At 41.1% G+C, this 25,531-nt stretch overlaps 1 protein-coding gene across 1 annotated transcript in view; it reads left to right on the forward strand.

Moving 5' to 3' along the window:
• The window catches only part of nphp4 (nephronophthisis 4), a gene marked incomplete at both ends in the record, with an annotated part of 169,585 nt that overhangs the window by 13,269 nt on the left and 130,785 nt on the right, over positions 1–25,531 (forward strand). The window contains 4 exons of the mRNA XM_083919301.1: positions 9,504–9,673; positions 10,103–10,167; positions 21,774–21,923; positions 24,137–24,273. Of these exons, the coding sequence (XP_083775427.1) occupies positions 9,504–9,673; positions 10,103–10,167; positions 21,774–21,923; positions 24,137–24,273 (522 nt within the window). The remainder of the gene's footprint in view (positions 1–9,503; positions 9,674–10,102; positions 10,168–21,773; positions 21,924–24,136; positions 24,274–25,531) is intronic.

A 25,531-nucleotide genomic window follows, 5' to 3' on the forward strand; every position in this document is an offset into this window, starting at 1 on the left:
GCTGGCTGCAGTATAGGTTATAAATCCTGCTCCCCATGTTAGCGAGTGGGATGTGGGCCAAACTAAAAAAATTAAAATACACGTCAGATTTTTTCTAAAGATGTTCTCTGTAATTTTTTTATTAGAAATGTTGTATAAAAGCAAACTCACACGAGGGGGGCTTTTATACAACAGTTCTTCAAAGCGCCATTTATTGGTCAACAGTTATAAGGAACAACAGATTATGATAAGTTTGTTTTTTTAATCATTTATTTTACTCCATCAACACAAATAGTTCCGGACTGGAACTGGATTTTTGTTAGGCAACACATAAACATTTTCCTCGGTCGGTCGCTTTGGTGGCATGTGGGATTCTGACATGTTGTTTTTCTTACGTTAGCTTAAGCTTAATTTGTCTAGGTCAGCTGATATTGGCTGATGCGATATTTTACTGTAATGAGGTATACAGGCTTCTTTCCTTCCCTTCTGCCATTCATAATTTAAATCAAATGTTATTTGTCATGCAACGTTTGCTATGATAAAGGATAGATAAGTTAAAGAAACTAAATGCTAATGTAATTAACGAATTGAACACTTGTAAGGCTAGTGATTCGGATGGTAAAAATCCCTGTATATTTTCTAGTGCTTATCATGCTGATGTTTGTTCAAGTGTTAATTTTTCTGATAAGCTTTAATTAGTTATGTGATGCTTTAAAATTGGGGGGAATCATCATGATTGAGAGCTGTGATTCACTTGTAATTTGGCGGCCGTGTGTATGGGCGGGACTTCAATACCGCCTGATCACTACTGCGCAAACTGTATTTGAAAAATTGCATGGCTGCACTCCTATCTAGTATACTTTGACGTCACTTTTGTACAGTGGGAGGTAGAGGAGAGGCGTCAGCCATCCTTATTTACAGTCTATGGCTCACACACACACACACACACACACACACACACACACACACACACACACACACACACACACACACACACACACACACACACACACACACACACACACACACACACACACACACACACACACACAGAGTGAACTTGTCCCTATAGCTCTGCCATCAGCTCCTCCAAGGGTCTGCATGCCTGTGTGGAGTACAGATAAGAAAGAGATTCTGTCTCTCTTGTTGTTCAAGGCTTTGACATGTCAATATCAGCTTTTGTTGAAATATACCTTTTTAGAAATTTTTTTTTGAGTCGGAAGTCTGGCAGTGTTCCTCCAATCCTTTCATCTTTGTACATTTCCTGCTTTCCTCCCTTATTGTGATGCATCTCCAGCAGTCAGATTCAGTGCCTGCAGTTTGTCTGTGAGGCATTTCAGACAGGATTTACAAAATGTCAGGAGACCAAAACCTGGGTGACAAACTAAGACTTTACCCAGCAAGCGCTGGGATCTGTCATTGGCAAAGCTGGGGATGTTGTAGAATGCGGAGCCTTTGGATGTCGTTGGAGTCAGGGACAAGGCAGCAAATACCAGAGGCACTGAAACTAAAAACAGGAATGGGGGAGTCTGTGAAAAGGTTTTGGTAGTTGTGGTGATTAGGTTTTTATTGTGTACAGGAATGTTTTAGAGTTAAAGTCAGTTTGGAGCCGTTACCCATCTCTGTCAGTGTCTGTCTTCCCCAAAGTGTATCTAGAGAGCAAGAGTTTACCTGTTTCCTTCATGTAACAGTTTCTTTTCCCACAAGTGGCATTTGGATTCATTTGTTTTGCTTACAATCTATTTTTATAGTTTATAGCATACAGTAGGTTCTACTGTACGTGATTTTTATGTTGGATTCTTCTGTGGTTATCATAATGTTTTTAATCTCTACTTTTTAATTGTGGCTGACTCCCACTTGGCCTTTTAATCACACGACATTTTGATTTATGGTACATCAGGGTAAACAAACAAAAATGATGAATCTGATACTCCCTGCATGATAGTTTTTGAATGATTGGTGCTATAGGCCCATTTGTGTCATTAGCAGAAAAGCATGGAGGTTCAGTTGTATACATGCTGTCCGGGTATCCTCATCTACAAAGACAATGAAAGGTTAGTCACTTCTAAATAGCTTCACTTGCTGTTTAAAATTCTCTGTAGTCTAAAATAGCCTGAGACGGAGACAGGGATTTTTGGAAAATGAGAATTACTGGTCGATGAAAGATCCTGGATGGAAATGGCATCACTGTCACCCTCATTCCTGGGAGGGATTCCCTATAATTGGCCTTTTTCTCCAGTAATTGCCGCAGTCTTCTCATCTTTGGCTGATAAATCAGCTTTTCTTGTCCTCCGCCTGTTCTTCTTCTTTTTTCTCCCTCTCTGTTTTGTCCTTATGACACAAACTGTTATATCAAACCACTTTTTTTCCAGCCACATTGCACATCTCAGGGGATGCATTCACTGCCTCCATTAATGCAGTCCGAGCCTCTTTTTTTCACTCAGGTGATAGAAAAAAAACATCTTTTCTGCCTTCACCTTCTCCATCAGCTCCATTACACCGCTTGTTTTTTCCCATGCTTCATGTTTTCACTAGCTGCCTTCTCCACTTCATCTCTGATGCTGCACCCTGGGTCTCCTTTTACAGCATATCAAGGTTCAGAAATGTATTATGCTAATGTTAAGATGTACACATCACAAGAATCCAAACTATTCAGCAAGAGATACAACTGTTTGCACCATTCTTCAGTATAGTATAATCTATTTTCCATTTGGATTCCTTGGGAGGTGGTGTGACTTTGGCATATCAATAACTAGTGGCTGACATATCTGTCCTATTGAGGTCTTTTTTAGTTGACACAGAAGTGCTGAGTTAGACCATGATATGGGGCATTGATGTAATGTTTTTCATGCTGCAAAGAAATCTTTGCATCAAGAGTTGTTATTTGAACATTTGTTGCCTTTTAACTGGACGTGGCAGAAATTTGTCTCCATTCTTGATCCCACCTACAGTGATGGTGTTAGGGATTAAGAGGTCTGAATTTGTCCAGGTCCAAATTCTATTCAGACTAATGAGGACTTATTTTTGGAATTTGTTTCTATGACTTCATTGATTATTGGGACACACATTGCTTTTGTTTGTTCTGTTGTGGCCCATCACACCATTTTCTCTCTATTTGTGATTATCTTCCAGTTGTAGTTGAGACCTATTGTGACCGTATTTTAGACTACAGAGTGTTTTAAACATCCAGTGAAGCTAACAAAGAGTGGGTCGGTTTCACATCAGTTCACTCCTTGTTGAACATCTATTCCATTCAACTGTCACACATATGCATACTCAGTCATATCTGCCCAGCTGTGATCCATTGACATTATTGGCCATAAGGAAGCCTGGAGCCTCCATCTCTGTCATTTCCTCTGCCTCTCTATCATCCACACCGCCATCTCTCATCTGTCCTCTGCTGGGGACAGTCACAGAATTTCACACCGAGAGGATTTGTGATGCTGATACCCGCTGGTTCTGTGCCTGTCAAATGACTTACTGTATCCCCCTCTCTCTCCCCTCCACCTCAAGGCGCTGGCTATGCTACCAAAACTAGTATAAAAGCATTACAACTAAGAATCTTTCTGTGCAAGTGCTTGCTTAGCTTCATATGACTTTATAAACATATATATATACATATATATAAAGCTATGACTTTGAAGTCCCAGGGTGAAGGCACAAGGTATACAACTAATAAATGTAGATATGCCGCCTTGAGCTCACAGTTACCCTAAGGCCTAATTGGGTATTGTATGATTTTTCTCAGTGATGTACAGTATAATGGCAGCCTATATTCATCTTAGACACATGTGTACACAGTCACATGCATATATACAGTGACATGCATAATATGTCAATAGTTAATACAGGCATGCTGACAATTTGAGCAGGCCGGTTATCAACGGCTACATCCCTACTACTATGGTTTAGCTTAAAAAAAATCAAAATCTTTTGCTATAATGTTTCTGTCCTGGAAGGTTTCAATGTCCCGGGCAAATGGTTGAAATTCTGGGTAGTTCATTTCCCATCCAAAGAATCACATAAAAACATTATTTTAAAAATGAATGCACTCACCCCAGTTGACAGTCTCTCCGGCAGTCCTGTCCCTCTCCGCAGGGAGAGGGAGGATGCAGTGAGTCCATGGCCCTGGAAAGTTGTGAGGGCCATTCACAACCCACCTTTCACTGAGGCTAACTTCAGGGTTTCCTTTTTAGACGGCTTTCATTTAAATTGAAGTACACGAAAGCTGTGACCTCTGTTCATCCGACCAAAGGGGAGCTCCACGCGCTGCGGACATCAATACTGAAGAGATTTTAATTTGACAGTCTTATATTTATTTTACCGTTTTCAAGAACTGTAATTATCAGATGACAGAAACCCCGGTTTACGCCTGGCATCGACACTACTCCTGCATTTCCTACTGGCAGACGTTTGAAAGCGATGACACGGAAACCTACGTCAGTCAGTCTTATCAATTAGGTAGGCTGACATACCTTTTGTGATTTCATCTTTGTTGTGTGGATGCTCCTTTCCCTTTGCCACGGCTTCCTGCTACTGCTCTAATATGTTGCCGTATTTACTTTGCAGCAACTCCCAATCTGTTTTCCACAACCGTTATCACCTAATGCTAATGTGTTACTTTCAGTAACAATTCCACCTCATCGTCTGCCTCTGGTCTTACCAATCAGCTTCCTGTTTACACCAGCAAGCATATGCCCTGCGTACGTGAATGGTCACGTGATATGCATTTCGTGCATGTAATATGAACGGAGCTAAAACGCATGTGTGGGCGGAGATAGTTCTCATTTTAAAATGCCGTTTTAGAACAAAAATGTAGTAGTTTGGATGTAAGTCCCAGATGACACCAGCACTCCCGGCCTCTCAGCCAGTGTGTTGGTTAAATGGAAATGCCCTGTTTGCTTTTCTTTTGGGAAGCCTCCAGGGGTTAAACAACAGGGCCATGTCGATTACACTCCAGTTGCTCTGGACCTCTATGCAAAACCAGTGCTAATTTGCAGCCTCTTTGTTTAGTGCACTGCCTGTGATTTCCCCTACAGTGCTTGCCCAGTTGCCCACAAGTCAGGCATTTGAATGACCATCTCGAGGGGGCAGGGAGAATTAGCCTCAGCTTTTACAGTCTGATAGCACTATGAGAGCTTTGTAATTACTTGTTTAGCACCAACGGCCACTAATAGGACTCAATGAAGCCATTACACAAGTTTTTGTTCATTTTTTCAAAAGCAAGTTTTACATACAACAACTTACTGATTAACAGTTTTATGTCATCGCCTTGCCGCAATAAGTAAGCTTTATAGTGTAGTACTAACATAGCTGTCAAACCAAATATAGATTCATTTTAGATAATTTTATTCTATACTATCTTAAACTGGCAAGGCCAGATCTGTCCAAAAATGCCCCCTTCACACCACACTACAATATGTTAAAAGTTAATTATTTTTACCAGGATACATTTCTTACCTGCTGCCTAAATCCAGTTTACCATGAAACAGATCTAAAAGGATTCAACGTAGAACCACCATCCTAATCTTTTCCCTTTATCTCTCACTTTCTGTTTCGACATTTGCTTTACATCAAACAACAGCTCCCTCACGCTTTCATTTGCCTCTTTGCTGTCATAGTTAAGTTCTCTATCACTCATGAAGCTGCAGACAGGCTGGTTGTCGGTTGTGACAGTGACTTAAAGTTACATGCCTCTGTGCTGATGATCTTTTAATGTCACCCCATTGCCGTTCGCTCCTCTTTACTCAAGTTGTGAGGGGGTTGATATTTACTCCTGCGAGAATCGATTACTGCTTTGTTGACAGTCGCTGCGCAGTATAACCTCTCATTAGGTCCAACATATGCTGTGCCTGGCATTGCTGTTGATGCAAGCTGTTTTCTCAATGACATCTCCAAGTGCCCCCGTGGTGACGAGAAAGAGCAAGATCTCACAACATGGCCTTAAATTTAAATTCAGTCAGTTTTGTTTGTCATGAAAGAAATTTGGAGCTTTGAAGCTATTGAATGTGAGATCAAATATACGTTTTTCCATAGCTAGGGCTCTGTGTTAAAAGTACTTTATTCAATCAAACATTTGGATGCTAACGTTATCTAAAATAAAAGAAAACTCAGTTGACATCTGCAAGCATGTGCCATGCTTCATTGCCTGTTAGTACAAAACAATACCTTACTATCACTACATTCACTTCCTCCCAACTCTGTCGATACAGTTAGTGGAAGGTGAAGCACCATCATGCTTCAGCTCTGCTCTGAAGCAGGATACAAGCAGGATACAAGTTCATAGCAAATCCTTTGTAAAGTTATGCACAGAAATTCGTAGACATTTATATGAAAAAAGCACGCTGATACCGGAAGTGCAACAATGCACAAACACAATGTAACATGACTGGTTTTAGCCAACAAAGGGTGATGGTTAGGGTTAGGCATGAAAAACACTTGATTAGGATTAGAAACAAAGCCGCAATGGACCGAAAGTCCACCGTGAAAAAATGTCCAACCGGGAAGTGCAACAGTGCACAAAATAACAATGATTTTAGCCAATACAAGGTGAAGGTTATGGTTAGGCATGAAAAACACTTAGTTAGCATCAGGATCACATGCTTTCACTATGGCGAATACACACAAAATAAATACGTGGAATACATACAAATATATGCGTATTACTTTTCTTTGTTATATGTACAAAAACTGCATGAGAACAGCCTGATCATTTAGGTAAAAATAATTATTCTAAAACACCGTTTTATCCTTTATTCAGCTCGTCTGTCTGAAAATATTCATTACCAGTCATTGCTGTTTTCTTGAGCATTGAATAAATCATTTGAAAACCTGAATAACTATAAGTTGAGTAAGGGAGATATTTGCTCTGTGGGGACAGAGCATTTATATATTTATTTTTTTCCTGGGATTGGAATAGAATCAGTTTGGAGGTATATCAAAGCAGCGAGGCAGATGAAAAAGAAATTCTACCTTTTGAATTGGAAATCAGTCATAAACAATGTCCACGTTTGGATTGCTCTGAGACTGCGGAGTACGTCTTTGACCACAACGCAGATTCAACATTATCACAGGGGGAGCAAATGTGGGTGAGCATGATAGAAAATATGGATCCTCCCCCCTTTCAATATCTTTTTTTTATACATCTCGGGATAGGTTCAAGAGAAGTTCAGTCACTGATGAGACTTTCATTTGGGAGTTAAGGTTGGTTAGAAATAAATAAATAAAATGAGTGGAAGTAAAGTTTTCAGTGCATGAATGCTGTATGACATGCATCTTGGGATGCTGCTGTGCTTGCTGCTGTGCTTGCTGATGCTGCGAGGCTGAATTCCAGCTCAGCATACCTAGAAAATCACTGCATTATTTAAAAATGAGACCATTGTCAGATTAGAACAGAACATTGCTTTTGTTTAGAAGTTTCCATTGAAATAGATTCCTCACAGATTCAGAGCCCCTATGCTGAGTTACCAGATGTTGTTACTTATACCATCTCATCTCATTTCCTGTGTTGATCAAGCCTTCACATGCATTTGTAAATGTTGAATCACCTCCAGCAGGAGAATTTCATTTTAGCAGAAACACAGCTTACACTGCTTTATGGATCTCAACATGCTTGTCGGCAAGGCAAAGTCCAGTCAGTGAATACATGAAAACAAGCAAACAGACAAATAACTAAATAAACCTGGCTGGATGAGTATCTTTGCCTCCCATCCACGTTTACCATCTTTATTCAGCAGTGTTTGTATTTGGAAAACTAGTAGGCCTAATTTAAACTCACTGTGCACATAGATGAAAGCCTGATGTGGCTGAAATAGGAATGCCTCTGAGGTTTTGAATTTGAATATTCTGCTCTGTGGTGGCTGATATGGTAGCTGGGGATGAATATGAACCACAGAGGGCTGACAGAAACTGGCTCTGTATTTCAAGGTAGCTCATGTCTACTTTCTGCTTTTTTTTCTGTTGACAGTCATGTTACGTTCTTTTTCACGGCTTTGAAAAATAACTGGCTTTATTGTGCTCAGGGATCAGTGGATCACAGAGAATTTGTGGGTCCCTTTATCATATTCGGGCCTTTGTGCATGTAAATCAGTGTGGCTCTTCTGTAGGTAGGCTATTATTTACAATTTGAATGGCTGATCAGAGTCTGTAAACAATTGCACCTACCTGGCACAGACTACAAACAGATTCCCAAAAGGTTCGACTGTCCTCTGAAATTTTGTACATAGCGAGGTCACCCCCACATAAACCTAAGGTCTCCTCACCATGGAGACACACCTGCCTTTGAATGGGAGGTTTTTGGCGTCACCCATTCACCGGTGTTCTTGTCAACACTGGATGTTTGGCTCCTTCCTTTTAGAGAACTGCAATGTGGAGATTGATGCCAACGTGCACGGAATGACCACAGAGAATAAAAGGCAGCACAACAATTGGATGAAAGAAAGGGTTTTGTTAATCATACTCAGGGATACGATCCAACAGTACTTTTCATGATTATATTGGAGGCAAGCTATATTTTTGCCTCATAATCGGACTGAACTGCCATAAGGTTTCACTTCACTCATTCAGTCTGACATCATATTCACTTTACAGTTAATCTTGTTGGGGGCATTTTGTTTTCTCCTAACCAATCAATAGTGACTGACTTATCCATTATGTTGATGCCATTTTCATTTTAGCTGTGGTATCAGTCTCTGGGAGCACTTAACTTTTTTCATGATGAGCCAAAGTCAGTTCATATGTGTGGTAGCATTTTACCATTCTTTGTTCTTCAAAGTTTTTCCAACGGGTAAGGTGGTTTTGTTGAAAAATCATACAAACCTGGTGCAAAAAGTGCAGTCTTTGTGTTACATTCAGCTGCTCATCCTCAGTGTCCCCGGGTCTCCCGGTGTCAAGATCCAAATATGCGTGTGATGTTCTTATTTTGACTATCCCTGGACCGCAGTCAGCACGAGTTAATGCTTAAGCCAAGCCAGGTACCATGGGACTGTGCACCATCTGTACTTGTTTATATGTTATTTCTTCGAAGTGATTCTCAACATGCTTTCTCAATACTATAGTATAACACATTTTACAAAAAGCTTTGGATTGAATTTGAATTTTTTCTTCAAAAAAAGAGGTCCACTTTCTTTTAAAGGGCTTTAACACAAACCCTGTTTAGTGCTGTTTGTTTGACCCACTTGCAGGGATCCCAGTCAGCTACAACAGCAACAGAGAGAGAGTTGTGGCAACTGTCAACTCAATTCCTAAGTGAACTTGTATGTTTTTACTATGTGTTAATAAGGCCTTATGTCAGTGTTTTATAGTACAATAATATTATTTGAAGCTGGACTGTGTAACTTGATAACTGGGTATAAAAGCTGCTATGACCCGCAAATGCCACAATGTGATGCGTTGTTTCTTTGGTCTCATTTAGAATGAACTCCACGGTAAAATCACAGACACTGGCATTAAATAAATTCAAGGTGCATTCTGAACAAATCCGAGATGTAGGATGATAACATCTTCTTCCATGTGTTTTATGGTAGGTCGTGTACTTCCATACGTCTCTGCGGTTGCCCAGCACGATGGTGGTTCTGGAGCTGGTGTCATTGACACCTACACCAGACGGCTCGCAGCAGGCCCTGGGGCGAGGCTTCACTGTCCTGGAGCTATTTACCAACAGACCAGAGGCTCAGGCTGCTGATGGGGACATAAGGTGATTAGCCCATTCTTAATGACACCAGCCAGCTATTAATTAGCTTTCTCATAAGGAGATGGTTGAAGGACAGTTATGGTTGGGATGAGGGGGTTGCTGCTTGAATATCATCCAGTAACTAAACATACTGTATACCTGGCTAAGCCTTCCACCAATATGTTGCACAGCTATAGTACTGTAAATTGACTTGCAGAACTGCTACTTCATGTTTAGTTTTGGGTTTTCTCTGTTGTCAGCAGTCAGGATTACGAGGGTGCTTGTTTGGTTGTAAGTCCGCAATTGTCTACACTAAAAAATGTAAAATGTAGTTAGCTAACATTAGACACAAGATTTTTGTAAATTTTCAACTAAAGCGGGTCCATTCATTCATTCATTCATTCATTTATTCATTCATTCAGTCAGTCAATATGTTTTCCATTTATCTCCCAGGTTGAATCTACACCATGGATCACCAAGAAGTCTTCTCCATCCGCTCCTGAAGGACACTGTTGACTGTAAGGACCTTTTTATATACTATGTATTGTAAATATTTATTAGGCCCATTCACCTTAGATATTTGTCCCTGGAGTAATCTAGCAATAATGCTGAGAGGGCTACAGAACATATAGATTTAGGAGTATTTACTTCAAGGCTATACCGTCTTTATCTAAACACAACAACACTGGTGATAATAAAGGGTGCAGGGCCACCCGTCAGTATTGTTCTATGGCGTGTCATAGCAAGCTGAGCTCCTCAAAAATCAAATATCATATCAATGATCCACTGACACTTAATATAGTTTAAAGGGATTATGTGAGGTGTAACCTTTGGAGACTAATCCATAGAAGTGGGGGTGGGGCTCTGCCCTATTGATTTAGCTCAACAGAGAATGAATCTGCATCGATATATCAACTACTCATCAAGTCAAATAATAAAGAATCAGAGTAATGGCTTAAAGAAGATTGAATAGCAAAATATTGAACTTATCTTACCCAGCTCAACTGGCTCCACCATCCTAAAACCTTGCTGGGTTGGTCAAAATCCAATACAAACCTTAAGAGGAAAACCAAAAATAAATATTCTGTATGAAAACTCAAAAGGAGATACTAGTGCAGTAGGAGCTGTGAGAAAAATATAAAATGGACAATGAAATGACAAAAAGATAGTTTCTCTGTCAACTATCTGGATTCTCTTCCCGGCACCATCACAGACGGATTGGTCAAAGCGTGTCAGGTCAATCTAACAGAGAAAAGACCACACCTTGCCCCCTGCCCTCCTGCATTTGGCTTGAAATGAATGTATTATTAACCATCATATTGTGTTCTCTGGCCAGTTTTCAGTTGTTTTTGGAGTTTACCTTGTAGCTATGTTTTTCTTGAATAGCCATGTGCAAGTTGTCCAAAGCTCTGAGTGATTTTACAGATTTTACCTAACAATTACCCATACAATGAATAGGTAATTAAGTCATTACTTATGACTGAATGAATGAATTTAACTGGAGCTCCCTGCTGGAGGTTGACAGTTTATTCTTCTGGCTTTGGCTATGAGTTTTTTTTTGAGAATTATCTTTGAATATTAAAATTGTATCAGTTTAGTATCTGAGAACAAATCTTCCTGAATTATTGAGTTTGCTACTGAAGCTCAGGTTTGGTCTTGATCAGTCCTCGCCTGGCCTTAAAACCAAGGCTATGAATTACAAAACACAGCAGTGCCTCAGAGTGTGAATAACATCATGCCCAGTGAGAGATCATGTCACATGAATATTAGAAAACCTTCTCTCAAATGGACTCTTATGCTCGCTGAATTATTAACCACATGCCTGTTGTTTAGTGGAACGGGCCATACTGCTGTTGAACCCTTTTTCATGTCTTGATATCACTTCAGTCTCATCCACTGTGACAGGGAGACACAGTTCTTGCTTTTACTTGATATGAGGCATTTTGGGTTTTCTCCGGGTACTCTGGTTTCCTCCCACAGTCCAAAGACATGCATGTGTTAGGTTAATTGATGAGTCTGAAATTGCCCGTAGGTGTGAATGGTTGTCTGTCTCTGTACGTCTCTATGTGCCCTGTGATAGACTGGCGTCCTGTCCAGGGTGTACCCCGCCTCACGCCCGATGTCAGCTGGGATCGGCTCCAGCACCCCCGCGACCCCGACCCCGGGATAAGCGGTTGAAGATGAATGAATGAATGTAGAGAAGCAAGTATCTGGTGGTCATTCATGTTTGATTGTGTGAAAGAATTATAATATAAATAATAATATTAATAATATTTAAAAAAGAAAACATGCCCTGCAGGCTGCTTTGTTCATTACAATCCCACATTAATACGTTTCCAAGACTTTTTTATTATTTTTTTTGAAATACTGTTGATTCGGATAAGAATAATATCTTCATTACTTTGCCATGAATGCGAATGAAGTTGGGGTTAAAAGTAGAATTAAATAAAAAGTGAATGAATTCTAACAATAAATGGCTACCATGTTAAAGTCATCACAAGCATTACCCACTAACATAATTTCGACAGAGGGTCCCTAAAACAAGCTGATTGCTAATGTCGAAGATGTAGTTGAAAACAAACTGTGTGGCTGGGCCGGCTCACTCGGTTCTTTTCATATTTCAATATCGGTGCACTGAGCTTGGTTGGTTTCAGTTTATTTAGGTTCACAAATACTAAAATATGCCAGGAATCAGGGTAATAACTCTTTGTGTATCACAAACTCAACACAATGTTTGTCTTTTCATTCATCTGCAGCATGCCAATCTCATATGGGTAATCTCTACTCTTCTTTAATGCCTGCCATCAGGACGGCTCATGTTACTCAAGACCTGCCCTTTTGAATGTTGGCAACCAATCAAAAAAACAAATGATAATACCCCTAAGACTGGAAATACCCTGGTGTGAAACACAAGGGGCTGTGTTGGTCTTGGAATGTTGTTTCCGGTACTGGCTAAGGCTCTGTGTTGTGATTTGGTCGTGTGAGAAACCTGATTACTGCTCTGGTTGACTGTCCCATCCAAGACCATAAAAACTTTAAAGTGTTTTGATGCATTATTGTGAAAAACTTGTTGAAAGAAGCTTATATTTACTGCAAGGCTATTGACTAGTATGCGCTAGTGTTTGTCCCTTTGTCTATGGTGCATTAAAAGTGCTTTCAATTACATTTTTAGCACTACGTGTATTGTGGATATACTGTTTGAACGTTCAATAAGACATAGAATAAAAAGAGCAAACAAACCTCCATTCTGTTGGTACACAATGGAGCCTATTTTTTGTTCCAAGGCCAGTAAATGTACTCTGAATGTCCTCTGGATGTAGGTAGGTCAGCATTCTGTCTCCTGTTCAGTGTTAGAACGTTTGTCCTCATACTCCACGGAGAATTGTTTGTTGCATCACAACATGCAGCAAAAGACACATTTGATATGTTCTTGTTGAAAATGTGTTCCTCTCACAGTAGGAATAAGGACATTCATTCATTCATTCATTCATTCATCTTCAACCGCTTGTCCCTGTCGGGGTCGCGGGGGGCTGGAGCCTATCCCAGTTGACATCGGGTGTGAGGCGGGGTACACCCTGGACAGGGCGTCAGTCTATCGCAGGGCACATAGATGAATGGAAAAAGAGATAACCTTGTGGCCTTGTGGTACCTCAGTTTCTGAGAAATCAATCAATAATTAATGTTACACTTTTTTAGGCACTAGCTGAAAAGTCATCTATAATGACGGTCGTTGGCACTTGGAGCACAAAGGGTCCTAGTGACATCATCGGCCTTGTGAGAGGTTAAATACCTGGATCTCCACACCAGTTAGTTAGACCAGTCCCAGCCTGGTCAGATGCGTACATGAACTGATGAAGCCTCTTGGATGAGAGGTGAAACGTCTTCCTAGACAAATAACAAAGTCCAGTTGCTTTTGACTGAAATTGCTTTGGGGACATGTTTCCATTCACGTCCCCTACAACAATGGAGCTACGCCGACACACCGTCCTCATCTTAACCACAGTCCTCGTCTTACACAAAACTCTCTCTGCGTTGCTGCTGTAGCTGACTGGGATCAGGTGGGTCTTCCAGCTCAACTGTGCCATTTATACTTGCCGTGAGACTAACTCACACGCCTCTCAGCTTGTTGTGCTAACATCAGTACATGTTGCTAACAGCATACGGAACTCACAATGTGAACTTTGTTCCCATATTATGTGCATCAATTTACATGCCATAAATTCTGTGTGTGGCTGCTTGCACCGATCCGTGACATTTCTAATTAACATAATAACTTGCTCTGCAAGATGAAAGGTTAAGTATTTTATGCATACTTTATACACCATCATCTAGAGACGGACATTAACAAAACAGACCAAGGAACCAACGCATTGCCCCACAGTGCAAAATGACTATAACCTTGATTTCAGCATTGTGATTAACAGCAGGTTTCCCCGGTGCTGCATTAGTGTTACTGCTGGAGACATTAATAACATCAGTAACATCACAGCACACTAAATACATTTAGTTGTGTTTAGTCATTTTGCTATTCTCATGCAGGCAGAAGACTATAAAATATTTCCAAATTATTAATGAATTTGGTAATTAAATACATAGTGAAGGAACCATTATCAAACATGGATTAAATGAGTGTAAGGCAGAAAGAGAGAGAAATCAGTTTCCCTTTTTTTACACATTCATTTGATCGGAAAGGTAGCAGGGTTTTTATATTCTATCAGAAACCCAGGGTCAATTTGTACCTGCCTCTATACACATTGTTTATTTTCTAACAACATAGACTGAAGTTAATTGTCAAGTCTTAATAGAGATGAGAAGGAAGCAAGATTGCTGACTCCTTAGGTATCTCCATCATCCACTCCAGAAAAAAACTTGCCCATTTGAGTAGCTAGATTTACTAGCCTGACATTTCACTTGCCCCGAGCAATAAGGCAGCCCTCATTGTTGAGTCCTAGGTAAAAGAGTGAACTACTACTGAGTTAGACATATACAGAATAACATCAACCTTACCCTTTAAAACAGGTATGTAAAGATAACATTACATTTACAGTATTTAGCTTACACTTTTGTCCCCAGCGACTTATTATAAGCGCATTCAACCAAGCAAAAACATACAGCTTCCTTTCAATAAGAAGTTTTTCTTTTTTCATGGATACATGAACCTAGGTGCATAGGTTTCTGCTTCCCTGATGTCAGTGGAGAGTTTGTTTCACCATTGTGGAGCAAAAACAGCAAACAGATGGGATTTTGTTAAGCGGTAGCTGGCTCCCCCTCATAGTGAAGTCATACCAGGGAATATGGACAGGCGTGAATGGCTTGCCCATGTCTTGGATGTAGGAACAGCGTGGATAAGTTGTATAGTGTGGGAGAACTTGGGTAGGTTAAAGATCATTTAACCTATCCAAGTTTAATGATCACTTTGGATGAGCTGCAGAGGTCAAATGACAAACGCAGGCAGACCAGTCAGGAGGGAGTTGCACTTGACGTGAGAATAAAGGAACCTGGACCAAAACTTGCATCACGGCATAAATTTGCAGGAGCGGGTCTTCGCAGCAATGCACAGCTGGTCATTCATTGTCACCCCCGGGTTCCTTGCAGTCTGAGCTCAGACATGACAGCGTTCTCTTAATGGAGACAAAAAAGGCTATATATTCAGTGGGAGGGAAATAAATAGGATGTTTATACAGAAATGTAATTTTAATGTCCAAAGTTTGTTTTGACAACAGGCCTTTTGGAAATGTGTGACTCATTGCCAGGGTGTGTGTGTGTGTATGTGTGCGTGTGCGCGTGCGTGTGCATGTGTGTGTGTATGTGTGCGTGTGCATGTGTGTGTGTGCGTGTGTGTGTGTGTGTGTGTGTGTATGTATATGTAAGCAGGACAGGCAGGGTATATACTATAGGTGGTTGCCAAACACTACATGTTTCTATGTTCTACTGCCTAGCTGGGCTCTCTGCCACTGGCTGAGTAACACACTCCCCCCTCTGGGTGGGCTGATGAATGGCTAGAAGTAGACTGAGAAGCATGAATACATTAAGAAGAGAAGGAAGTAGGGGGGTAGAAAGGGGTTCTCTAGTAGAAGACTTACTACAAACATAGCAATATAAGGTGATTGGGACGCATAAATTCTTAGGGCTCTAATTAAAATAATTGTCAAGTCTTTAAATCAACATCAGCAGATTACATAATTAGATGGAAAGATTAGATCTGAGAGAAAGGCAACCGCTTCGCTGATTAACAGATCCAAAGCGCTGCAGCTAAAAGGCGGATAAATCAAGCTTTTTCATGGTGCTGAAAAGGTGGCACGCTTGCTCCTTAGTTGAAAACTGTGTTTAACCTATGAAATAAAAATCTGTCCAAGATGTATAAGATCAATGAAGAAAATGCAAATGCTGGAGTGTAAATTGAAGACACACAGATCGGTGTGAATGCAAACAGAAAAAGCATCAGTGAAACTAGGGAAGAAAGATAAGTGAAAGCTTCACTTCCAGAACTGGAGTCAGGGTCAAGAGGCAGGAAATGGGAAAAGGAGAGAAGACAGAGGAAAGGAAGTTGCCATGAGGCTTTTGAAGGTCTTCAAGGATGAGAGGCAAAAAGGAGGAGGAAACAAGCAGTAAGCTCATAGGCTTGGTCTAAGCTTCTATTCTTGACCGACTGGGAGGAAAGGTAAGGTGTAGAGATAATGGTGGGCTGCTTTGGGGGCTCTATTAGTGTCATGAGAGGACAAACAGATGGTAGATTGTGTACACATTAGCATATCTTAATTTGAAGCATTTATTTATTATGTGTACATCTGCATTTGGGGGACAGAAAGGTAGTGCAATAACACATTTCCTCCTCTATGTGGCTCAGATACAGAGGTTTGTTGGTGCCTCCAAAAGGGTCTTATCTGACTCAAAGACATCTCACAAGCTTTATTGCTGTTTGGGTGAACTTCAAACTTCCAACAAACATAATGAAGTTAAACAACACTTTTCCCCAGTTGTGGCTTCTCCACTTGGAGCATGTTCAACTTTGGGGCAAACTCTGCTTCATTATGTGTGTTCGTATATAAGATTTATTTGTATCCATTCCGGTACCAAGGTGCTCCTGTTTTTAGTGCATATGTTCTAACCATTCTTTAACCACATTTAATTTCATGGATGTTTATGTTACATGTTCCTGTGTAGAAGAAATTAACTGATACTGTACATCACCGTTGAATTTCTTTATTTCCAAGTATTTGTCAGTATCCCCAAGGGGAGCAAGTGATTGCTTATTACTGCAGGGCATTCTCAAAACCTGAGTGGAACTACTGTCTCACTCGGAGTGAACTGTTGGCTGTGGTGGAGTCAGTGAACCACTTCAGGCACTGCCTGTGTGGAGTAACATTTGTTGTACGGATGGACCATGCCTCCCTCAGGTGGTTGATGTCCTTCTGAGAACCTGAAGGGCAGCTTGCTAGATAGAATGAACAACTACAAAAGTACAACTTGTCCATCATGCACAGGCAAGGAGACAGTCATTTGAATGCGGATGGCCTCTCCAGGAGACCCTATCTCCTGGAGAGGCCGCTCAGACAGCCGTCCCTGTCTGAGGGGTCTGTGGTCACAGTGGGAGGGTCTGTTGCTTTACGATGGAGTACACTGGAGACATTGGAAGAAGTCAGCTTTTGGGAGGGAGAGTCGACACGAGGGGGTGCTGAGCTTCCATCATTGGCAACCAGGAGTAGAGCGTTTGGTGTTAAACAAAACATTGAAGAGGATTGCAAGGATTCTATTGGGGCACTTGAAGGCAGAATGTGGAAGCCATTGCCAAAGTTGGGATCCCTGCATTGCATGCAAGGTCCTCACAGGCCAGAGTAGAGCACCACTGCAACAGTACCAGGTGCGGGCACAAATGGACAAGAGTGGCTTTTGTCATTCTTGGCCCCTTTCCTTGCATGCCTCGGGGACATCGCTATGTGGTGGTAGCACTGGACTATTTTACCAAATGGCCAGAGGCAGTGGCGGTTCCAGATCAAGAGACAGCTACTATCTGAGAGGTGCTAATTGAGGGGATGTTTAGCTGTTTTGGGAGCCTCCTTAGCTGCACTCCGACCAAGGAAGAAATTTCGAGGTCCAGCTGTTCATGGAAATGTGGAAGCAGCTTGGATTTCAGAAAACCAGGATGACACCTCTTCCTCCCCAGAGTGATGGGTTGGTTGAGAGGTTCAATCGCACTCTGGTGGCACAAGGTAGTAGAAACGGATCAGAAGGACTGGGATCTGCAGTTACCCCAAGTCTTGATGGCTTGCCGCTCAGGGTAGGGAGCTCAGGACACCACCCACCCTGGCATACGGGCACCCTCCAGATACCCCTCAAGTACCTGCTTGTCCAGAGTATGCTACCCAGCTAAGACAGAGGCTTAGGCAAGCACATGAGTTTGCAGGGACAAGCTGAGACTGCAGGGCCCTACAAAGAGGATTTGTTGTCCTTTTAAGTGGCAGCGCTGTGTTTGCTGGTGCATGAGACATATACCTGTTTTCCAGGTGCATATTTTAAAGCTTGTTCCACACATTCTATGAATAAGTGTGGCCAGAGATGCCAGTGTGCCGTTAGGACACGGATGGAGACCAATCTCCTCATTTCCAGCAGTGATCAAATTCCTGGAGCGGTGCACCTACACTGCTGGATTCATGTAGGGGAAGTGATTACTTAGTACAGTACCAATCATAGGAACAAATGCAAGTCTCAACTTCAAATTCCTTCACTCTTACCTAAGTTGGCAGTAAAAATCACTCCATTTGTCTTTATCTTCATGACTTTCTCCTTCCCCACTCAACCATCTCCCAAAACCACTGCCTCTGTTTGTCTGATGCTGAGCCATTTTTCCTTGTTTTCACATCTCTTGCCAAGTTGCAGATCAACTGACTCGGAGGTACCACAACACCGCTGTAAGGAAAATTTTGGGGTAGTTTTATAATCTATGCAGAGCATCTGACTGAAACCCAAGCTTGATGCATAATGAATAACAAGAAATAAATGATGAAAAAGTTTCCAACACCTGGGCACCATCTGTGTCAAGAAAGTTTCCCATCCCTTTTTCTGTCATCCTACTTTTTTCTGTTTCATGGTGAGAAACATCTTTTCAACATAAAAGCTGCTGCCGTCACTGAAAACGTGTGTAGAACAGAGTCGAAGCTGTGCGGCCACCTCAGAGATTTCTCCAAACCATTTTCCTTTTCTGACTTTAGACATAATCACTTTGTTTGTAGTAAATGGACTGTTAGAGAGACCTAAAGGGGTTTGGCTGGGATGAGTCATGGACATACTCCATCATCTTCTTTTCCTTTTCAATCCTCTTTCATTGACTTTAAAGATGAAGGGCACCGTCTCTGCCCTGAAAAGTGATGGGAAGCTGTCGACAGCAGACATGGACATTCTACTAGTGCTTTCCTTCAGTTTTCTATATTTCTTCAGCTTTATACTGTTGAAAAAGAACTCCTTCATCAATAGAAACGTCTTTCTCCCTCAAGTCCCAAAGATACCATTTATTTCAAATACATACAAAAAAAAATCCACTTTCTTCTTTATGTGTTTCATGTGATGTTTTTGAAGTGAAGCAACAAATTTTAGCACTGTGCCCAAGACAAGTTTCCCCTCGGGGACAATATAGTTTATTCTATTCTTCTCTGTCCTCCTCTTCAGCTGATCCTATCGTGATCCATTTGTCATTTTGCTGCTTTTATTTTCTTCGTAAAAGATTACAATGTTTTACAGTATTTTTGTGGTACTGAAGAATAACATAGTAGCATAAATATGTTAGGATTTACAAGTTTGTTTTAAAGTGTATGTTCGTGTCCTACATCATTTTAGAAATTACATTCATAGTGAAGCTACCATTGGGCAATATCTGAACAAAGTGGGTTCTTCATAAGTCAGAACTTTATTTCTTTACTCCAGGTAGTAGAGTATGTGGGCAGTCGAAACAATTCACTGGTATTTAATAGCTAGCACATACTGTTTATTGAGAGAAAAACGGCTCCTGTGTGGATCACATTCAGCAATGGGATGTTGGGTAATTTTTATTACAACTGTGATGCTGAAGCTGCATATTGGGATGGCTGGTAAGAAGTGCTTTGTTTTTTTGCTGCACTTCATACCCTATACTTCAAAATGGACATGGACAATGATGGGCATGTGATTCTGTTTTTACTACATAAGGTTTGTTTGTCCAACAGCAGGATAACAGAAAAGCTAGTGGCCCGATTTCCATGAAACTTGATGGAAGGGTGTAGCAGGGGCCCAGAAAGAACCAATTGCATTTTGGAGTGGATCTGAATCACAGGGCAGATACACAAACTGTTTTCCCCTTTCAATAACATTGTGAGATAGGGTATTTGTTTGGAAAAATAAGCTACCGAGTCATGACTAGTAAAATTGTGAAATGTGTAAGCCCCCTCAAGTCAGAATTGTGTTGTCCTTAGTTCAGGTATGCTTTCTCCAAGTGGCCTTCTAGTTCTATTTTCTTTTGTCAGGCAGTGTTCTCTACAGTATAAAGATTTGCTGCGATAATGACATAATCAATATCAATAATTGCTGCGATAATGACAATGGCTGAAAATAACTACTTCTTAGTATTTGGTCTGTCCATCACTTTATAACAACAGCTTGTCCCTGGTAATGATTCTTTAAATGTTCACATAATTTGAAATAAATTCACATTATTCCAGCTGAGAAAATGTATTGCATCTTTTCTGGTTTCCCTAAAACGTTTGGGGGTTAGGTATTGTGACTGTGGAGGAAAGGCATTGCAGCAATACATGCTTCTTCCTGGTATTCAGACAGACCTGTCACTGCTTTGATGTGTGTTTATGGTGATTGTCCTGCTAGAAATTAATAGTTTTCTGCACGACTTGCTAGCTCTTTTAGTTTTTTTTTATCTGTTCTAAATGTACCATAAAGGGATATTTTTTAAGTATTTAATACTCTGATCAACATAGGAGTGGACAAATATGCTTGCTGTATTCAAATGTATATTTATCATTATTGCAACAATCCAAAAATAATGAAAAATACTGTCCAGAATATCCTCCAGAATAACCTCAAAGGTACTACTTTTTGTCCATATTGCATGGTCTGCCTTTGGCGAGGGGGAGGGGGGCTCTCTGCATTAGCATTAGCTGTATGCTTGGCCAGCAAGTGATATTTGAGACTCGACGCACTCTGGTGGTTACTCAGTTCACATTGACAGTAAATGCAGATAACTTTGGTCTTGTCCAGAAAACCATCTGGCAGGGCTTTAAAGCTAAACTTGCCTTTCAAAAGAGCCTCTTAGTTAATTTCTGCTCCAGGTTTGTTTTTGCTGATTTTTTTCAAACAACAGGGTAAGTCAAGGGTCATTAATTCTTTTAAGGAATTTGCGTTCACTCATTATTAGCCCTAGTTTTTAGACAAACTATGATAATTCTGAACCAAACACATCCCAGCATTGCACCAGCATTTATATCTTAACGCTTCCCCTTCCGATTGCTCACTGTCACCTTGTTGAAACAACCCATAGGGGTGAGTTGAGCTTCCTGAGCTGATTGTCACTGATGCTTTTGAAAGTGCAATCATTAGCCCTGTCACAGTGAAAGATTGTGATGATGTTCAGGCTTGAAGGAAGCCAACATACGCAGCACATCAAACACCACTTTGCTCACCTTTTAACGGCCTGTGCTGTGTGTTGATGGCAGGAATTGTGGGTCGTCACTTGTCACTGGATGACCTGCCTGAAAGATGACAATGACTAGCTCATTGCTCATACCCTGTGCCTCCTCCATGCCGCAGTGCTCTTCTGCAGGAGCATGTTTTCCAAGTTGAATGGTTGTCATTTCCGTTGAGCCATGGAAAACGATGCTAGCAGTGTAATGGAACATTACACCTAGGTCACCAAAATGGAATATTGAAAAATGGTGTGCGTGTGTCAAGTTGTCTGCGCGTCATCGGTTTTGGGGAAATATTAGACTCTGACACACTAAAGAGATTGCTTCTTTGGGTGGCTTGGGTTGGGGATGATGGTGCCGCGTGGTGGGATATCATATCTAATTAATTTGTATTCAGAGTGGCTGTTTGCTTGTTTGTCATGAAATGCATGTCGAATATTTAAACAGTTCTTTTTCTATAGACAGCAGTGTCCTGAAGACTATTGATGAAGCACATTTGGACTGTGTGGTAAAAAACCATCCAGCCTTGGTTTCCATGATGCACCTACTTCCAGAGAATGTCCTTGTGTCTGGTCATGAGAACATTGCCGGGCTTGCAGCTTCTCCAACAGGTAAACTTCACATCACTGAAAGGTCAAATGATGAGTAAAGGAACTGTATGATTGTGAAGCAACATGTAGTCGTTAAAGAGCACCCATTCATTTAAGCAATTTGCTCTTTGTGGAGCAAAGGCCATTCATGAACTTGAACAGCTGGTTCACTGTCAGGCGATGTTTTCTTCCTTCTTTCCAAGATGTTTTCGTTTCCTTTAGTTCTTCCTCCGCAGACCTTAAAGAGTTTAAAGAGCATGCATGTTCATCAATATTCTCTGTATACATTTGTAAAGAATAGCTGGATGAGCGATCAGGATCAGATGAAAACTCAAAGCAGGAAAAGGTGTGAGATGTCTGGCCTAGTTCATGAATTCAAGCAGTTTGCCTTCTGATCAGGTCTCGTGTGGCCCTGCTATTCTCACTAAGATAATTTTAAACACATAGATTTTTATGACGTCAGGATTGTTGACATCTATGTGAGTGGGATAAATAACAATAATAGTAATAACAAAATTTTCCAGAATAAGCAAGCAAAAAAGCCAAAAATGGAGATCAAATGGTGTGTTGGGCCATAGGTGATAATAATTAAATTATTATTTATTGTGTTACTCCCCTGATCTGAAAAGTTCTCTGTGCAGACTTTATAGTCCATGTTGCCCAAGTCTATTGAACAATTTTCCATTTCCATTATGGGTCCATATGGGTCGTTTTCTATTGACACCACTCTAGTCTGATTTCCTGTTCAGTGTGTTGTCCATTGAATTCATGCATTGGTTCAATACGTATTTGCTCCTTTCAGACAAGAACAAAAGAATCTACGCTGAGGGGAACTGTCATATGTTGAGCGTCTGCATTTACTGTGCAGCTCTGTGTATGAGATTCTGTAATTTATAGTGGAGATGCTCTGATTTTTACTCTGCACATCCTGTACAGACACTCTTGGTGCACATTAAGTCCCTGATCAACTGTCCAAACAAAGGTTGGAGTGAACAAAACGTTTAGATTAATGAAAACATGGCATGGCTTACAGCATATATCAGCTGTAATCTTACATAACTTACTTAGTACTACTCACATGTCTTTCTCCAACTGCCAAAAATAACATGGGACATTCATCATGGTACCTCATAGTGGTCTTTTTGTAAACTGAGTCCCATCAGAAGTTGAAATGTCTGCAGTACTTATAAAGTCAGTTTCTAAGGGGGACTGTAATGAAGTCTGACAGTGCAGAGCTCTAATCATTGGGAGTCAGTGGGAGGTATGGTAGCCAGCTAATCCTCTTCATGTTCTGGTGCTGTGAGCAGCAGAGACCTAAGCTGCCTTTTAAGACCACAGCCACCAGTTTGATATTCAGAACAGCCTGCACTCCAGAGACAAGGGCTGCAATGAAACGCTTGATGGCTACATTACTCTTTAAGAGATTAAAATCACAATGGCTATTTCCTCTTTGTTGTGTCTGAACGTGTGATTGTGAACTTCACAGGCTTCATCCATCCGTTGAGATGCTTTCTTCAATCAATTCTGATTCAGTTTACGCCAAGTCTCCAGATGGAAATAGTTTTTGGTATCTCTCTCTGCAGTGTAAATATTGCAGTGATTGACATTAGGCAGCTTACCACAAATCAATGGTAATCATCATGCAGATGGAGCTGTTGTCTCTCAAACAGTAAGGGTTGACCGTATAGACATTAGCTCCCAAAAATTGGGGTGTGTTTTCCTCATTTATGAATGTAATATGAACATGAGCCCAGTGTGGTTATCATTGAAAACAACAAAATGTTTAACACATATTCTATAACATCTAAATTGATGCACACACACACACACGCACGCACGCACGCACGCACGCACACACACACGCACAAACACACACACACACACACACACACACACACACACACACACACACACACACACAGCAGAATTAGCATGTACAGTATTGAACCAGCATTTTCTTAACCCCTAATGACTTATCCTCTCTCTTTATGGTTTCTGGAACTTCTTTGGTGCCACTATACATTTTTCTGAGACTACAAGGGAAACAAATAGAATCAAACTGAAATATATTCCACAACTTGTTTCACACATTTATTACACTAGATGGTGGCTTTGCTCCACAGCAGCACGTTCCCTGAGCGGAAAACAATGAACAAACCACAGGAATATGTTATGTTGTCATGTAAATGTCATGACATGTTGATGTTTTAATGCTATGTTCTTGCTGTCACCAGGAGACGCTCTGCTGAGGCCTCAGCTGCTCAAGATGCTGCCCTTCACCCTGAACAGACTGACCATTTCTCTTCAGCCATCCCTGGAGACGTTTGAGAGCCAGTTGCTGCAGCTGATCAACGCTGACTGCCAGAACACAGTAAGCCCAGGCTTCAAACACACACAGCCCTTGGTGGTCCGTGAACATGACACGGTATGGCAGTGACACACCAATCCAATATCAAAGAAATGGTGGCTATGAAGGCCAACTGTTGCTTTGCCTAACGTCGCCTGTGACTTGCCAAAATCGGAAGACCAGCAGGACTGATCCAAGATGCTAGATAGCCCGTTATTAACAACACAAACCCTTGTTGAAAGAAACAAATTGTATTTGCATGAGCGTAACACAAACAATTAGGAAATGTTTCTGTTTAAGAGCTTCAATGGCATAAAAAAAACCCCAAAAAACAATACCCGCTATATCAAGTTTGTTTTCCATCACGCAACCTCTTGACTTTAGCTGTTTTTTAACTTTCCTCACTTCCATTTCTTTTCTCGTGCACTGACTGAGCTGCCAATCAAACAGTCGACACGTCCTACAAATTTTGACCATTGGTAGGTCTGATGTGTCCCTGCCTTCAGGGACGGTAACAGTGTCACAAAATGTGTGCAACCACATCCATTCATCTTTTTATCCATATTCTCATAACTTGGGTCTACAGTCTGGGTGTTGGGATTATGCCCCTAAGAATAGATGCAGGTGCTGGGTGCATGGAGATATTAAAGTTACCACACTCTCCATCATCTTCAATCCTACCTCCTTTAATGGTATGTGCTGACAAGGAAAAAGAAATAAAAAAAATCTCTTAGTATTGTGATAAAATACGCACACACAGCCCCTATAACGTTTCATCCTTCTGAGGTAACAGTTCACTACGCTTCTCAAATGAAAGATGGTCACGATGGCCTGGACACACTTCTGCCGAGATAATTCTCTCCAGCCTGATGCTTTCCTTTATCTCACTTTCTGTTGCTTTAGTGTGCAGACACAAGCCTTTTTACTTTTTAACAGCTGCCACTGCAATTTAAGGCTCGCCACCTCCCAAAGTAAACGGAGCTTATCTGTTCTTTTCCCCTTTGCTTGTCTGCGGAAACCCAAATGGTTTACCGTATTTGACAGGTGCAACTATGGACCAGCAATTATTTGTACTGGGGCTTTGCACAGGCCCTATGTATTCACTTCAGCCTAAGTGAGATGGTCTTTGGTAGGGAGGAGAGTTGATATGCTGTCAGCCTGTATCTCTTTGATACCGCTGGGCTGCATCCTCCAACTCAAACACAGTGGATCTAGTGAGTGTTTCACCCTGATTAAGTGGAGTCCCTCTACTGTGTACTTTTATACTAAGTGTACGAAGATG

This window comes from Echiichthys vipera (assembly GCF_963691815.1).
Source record: "Echiichthys vipera genome assembly, chromosome: 9".
Taxonomy (NCBI): domain Eukaryota; kingdom Metazoa; phylum Chordata; class Actinopteri; order Perciformes; family Trachinidae; genus Echiichthys; species Echiichthys vipera.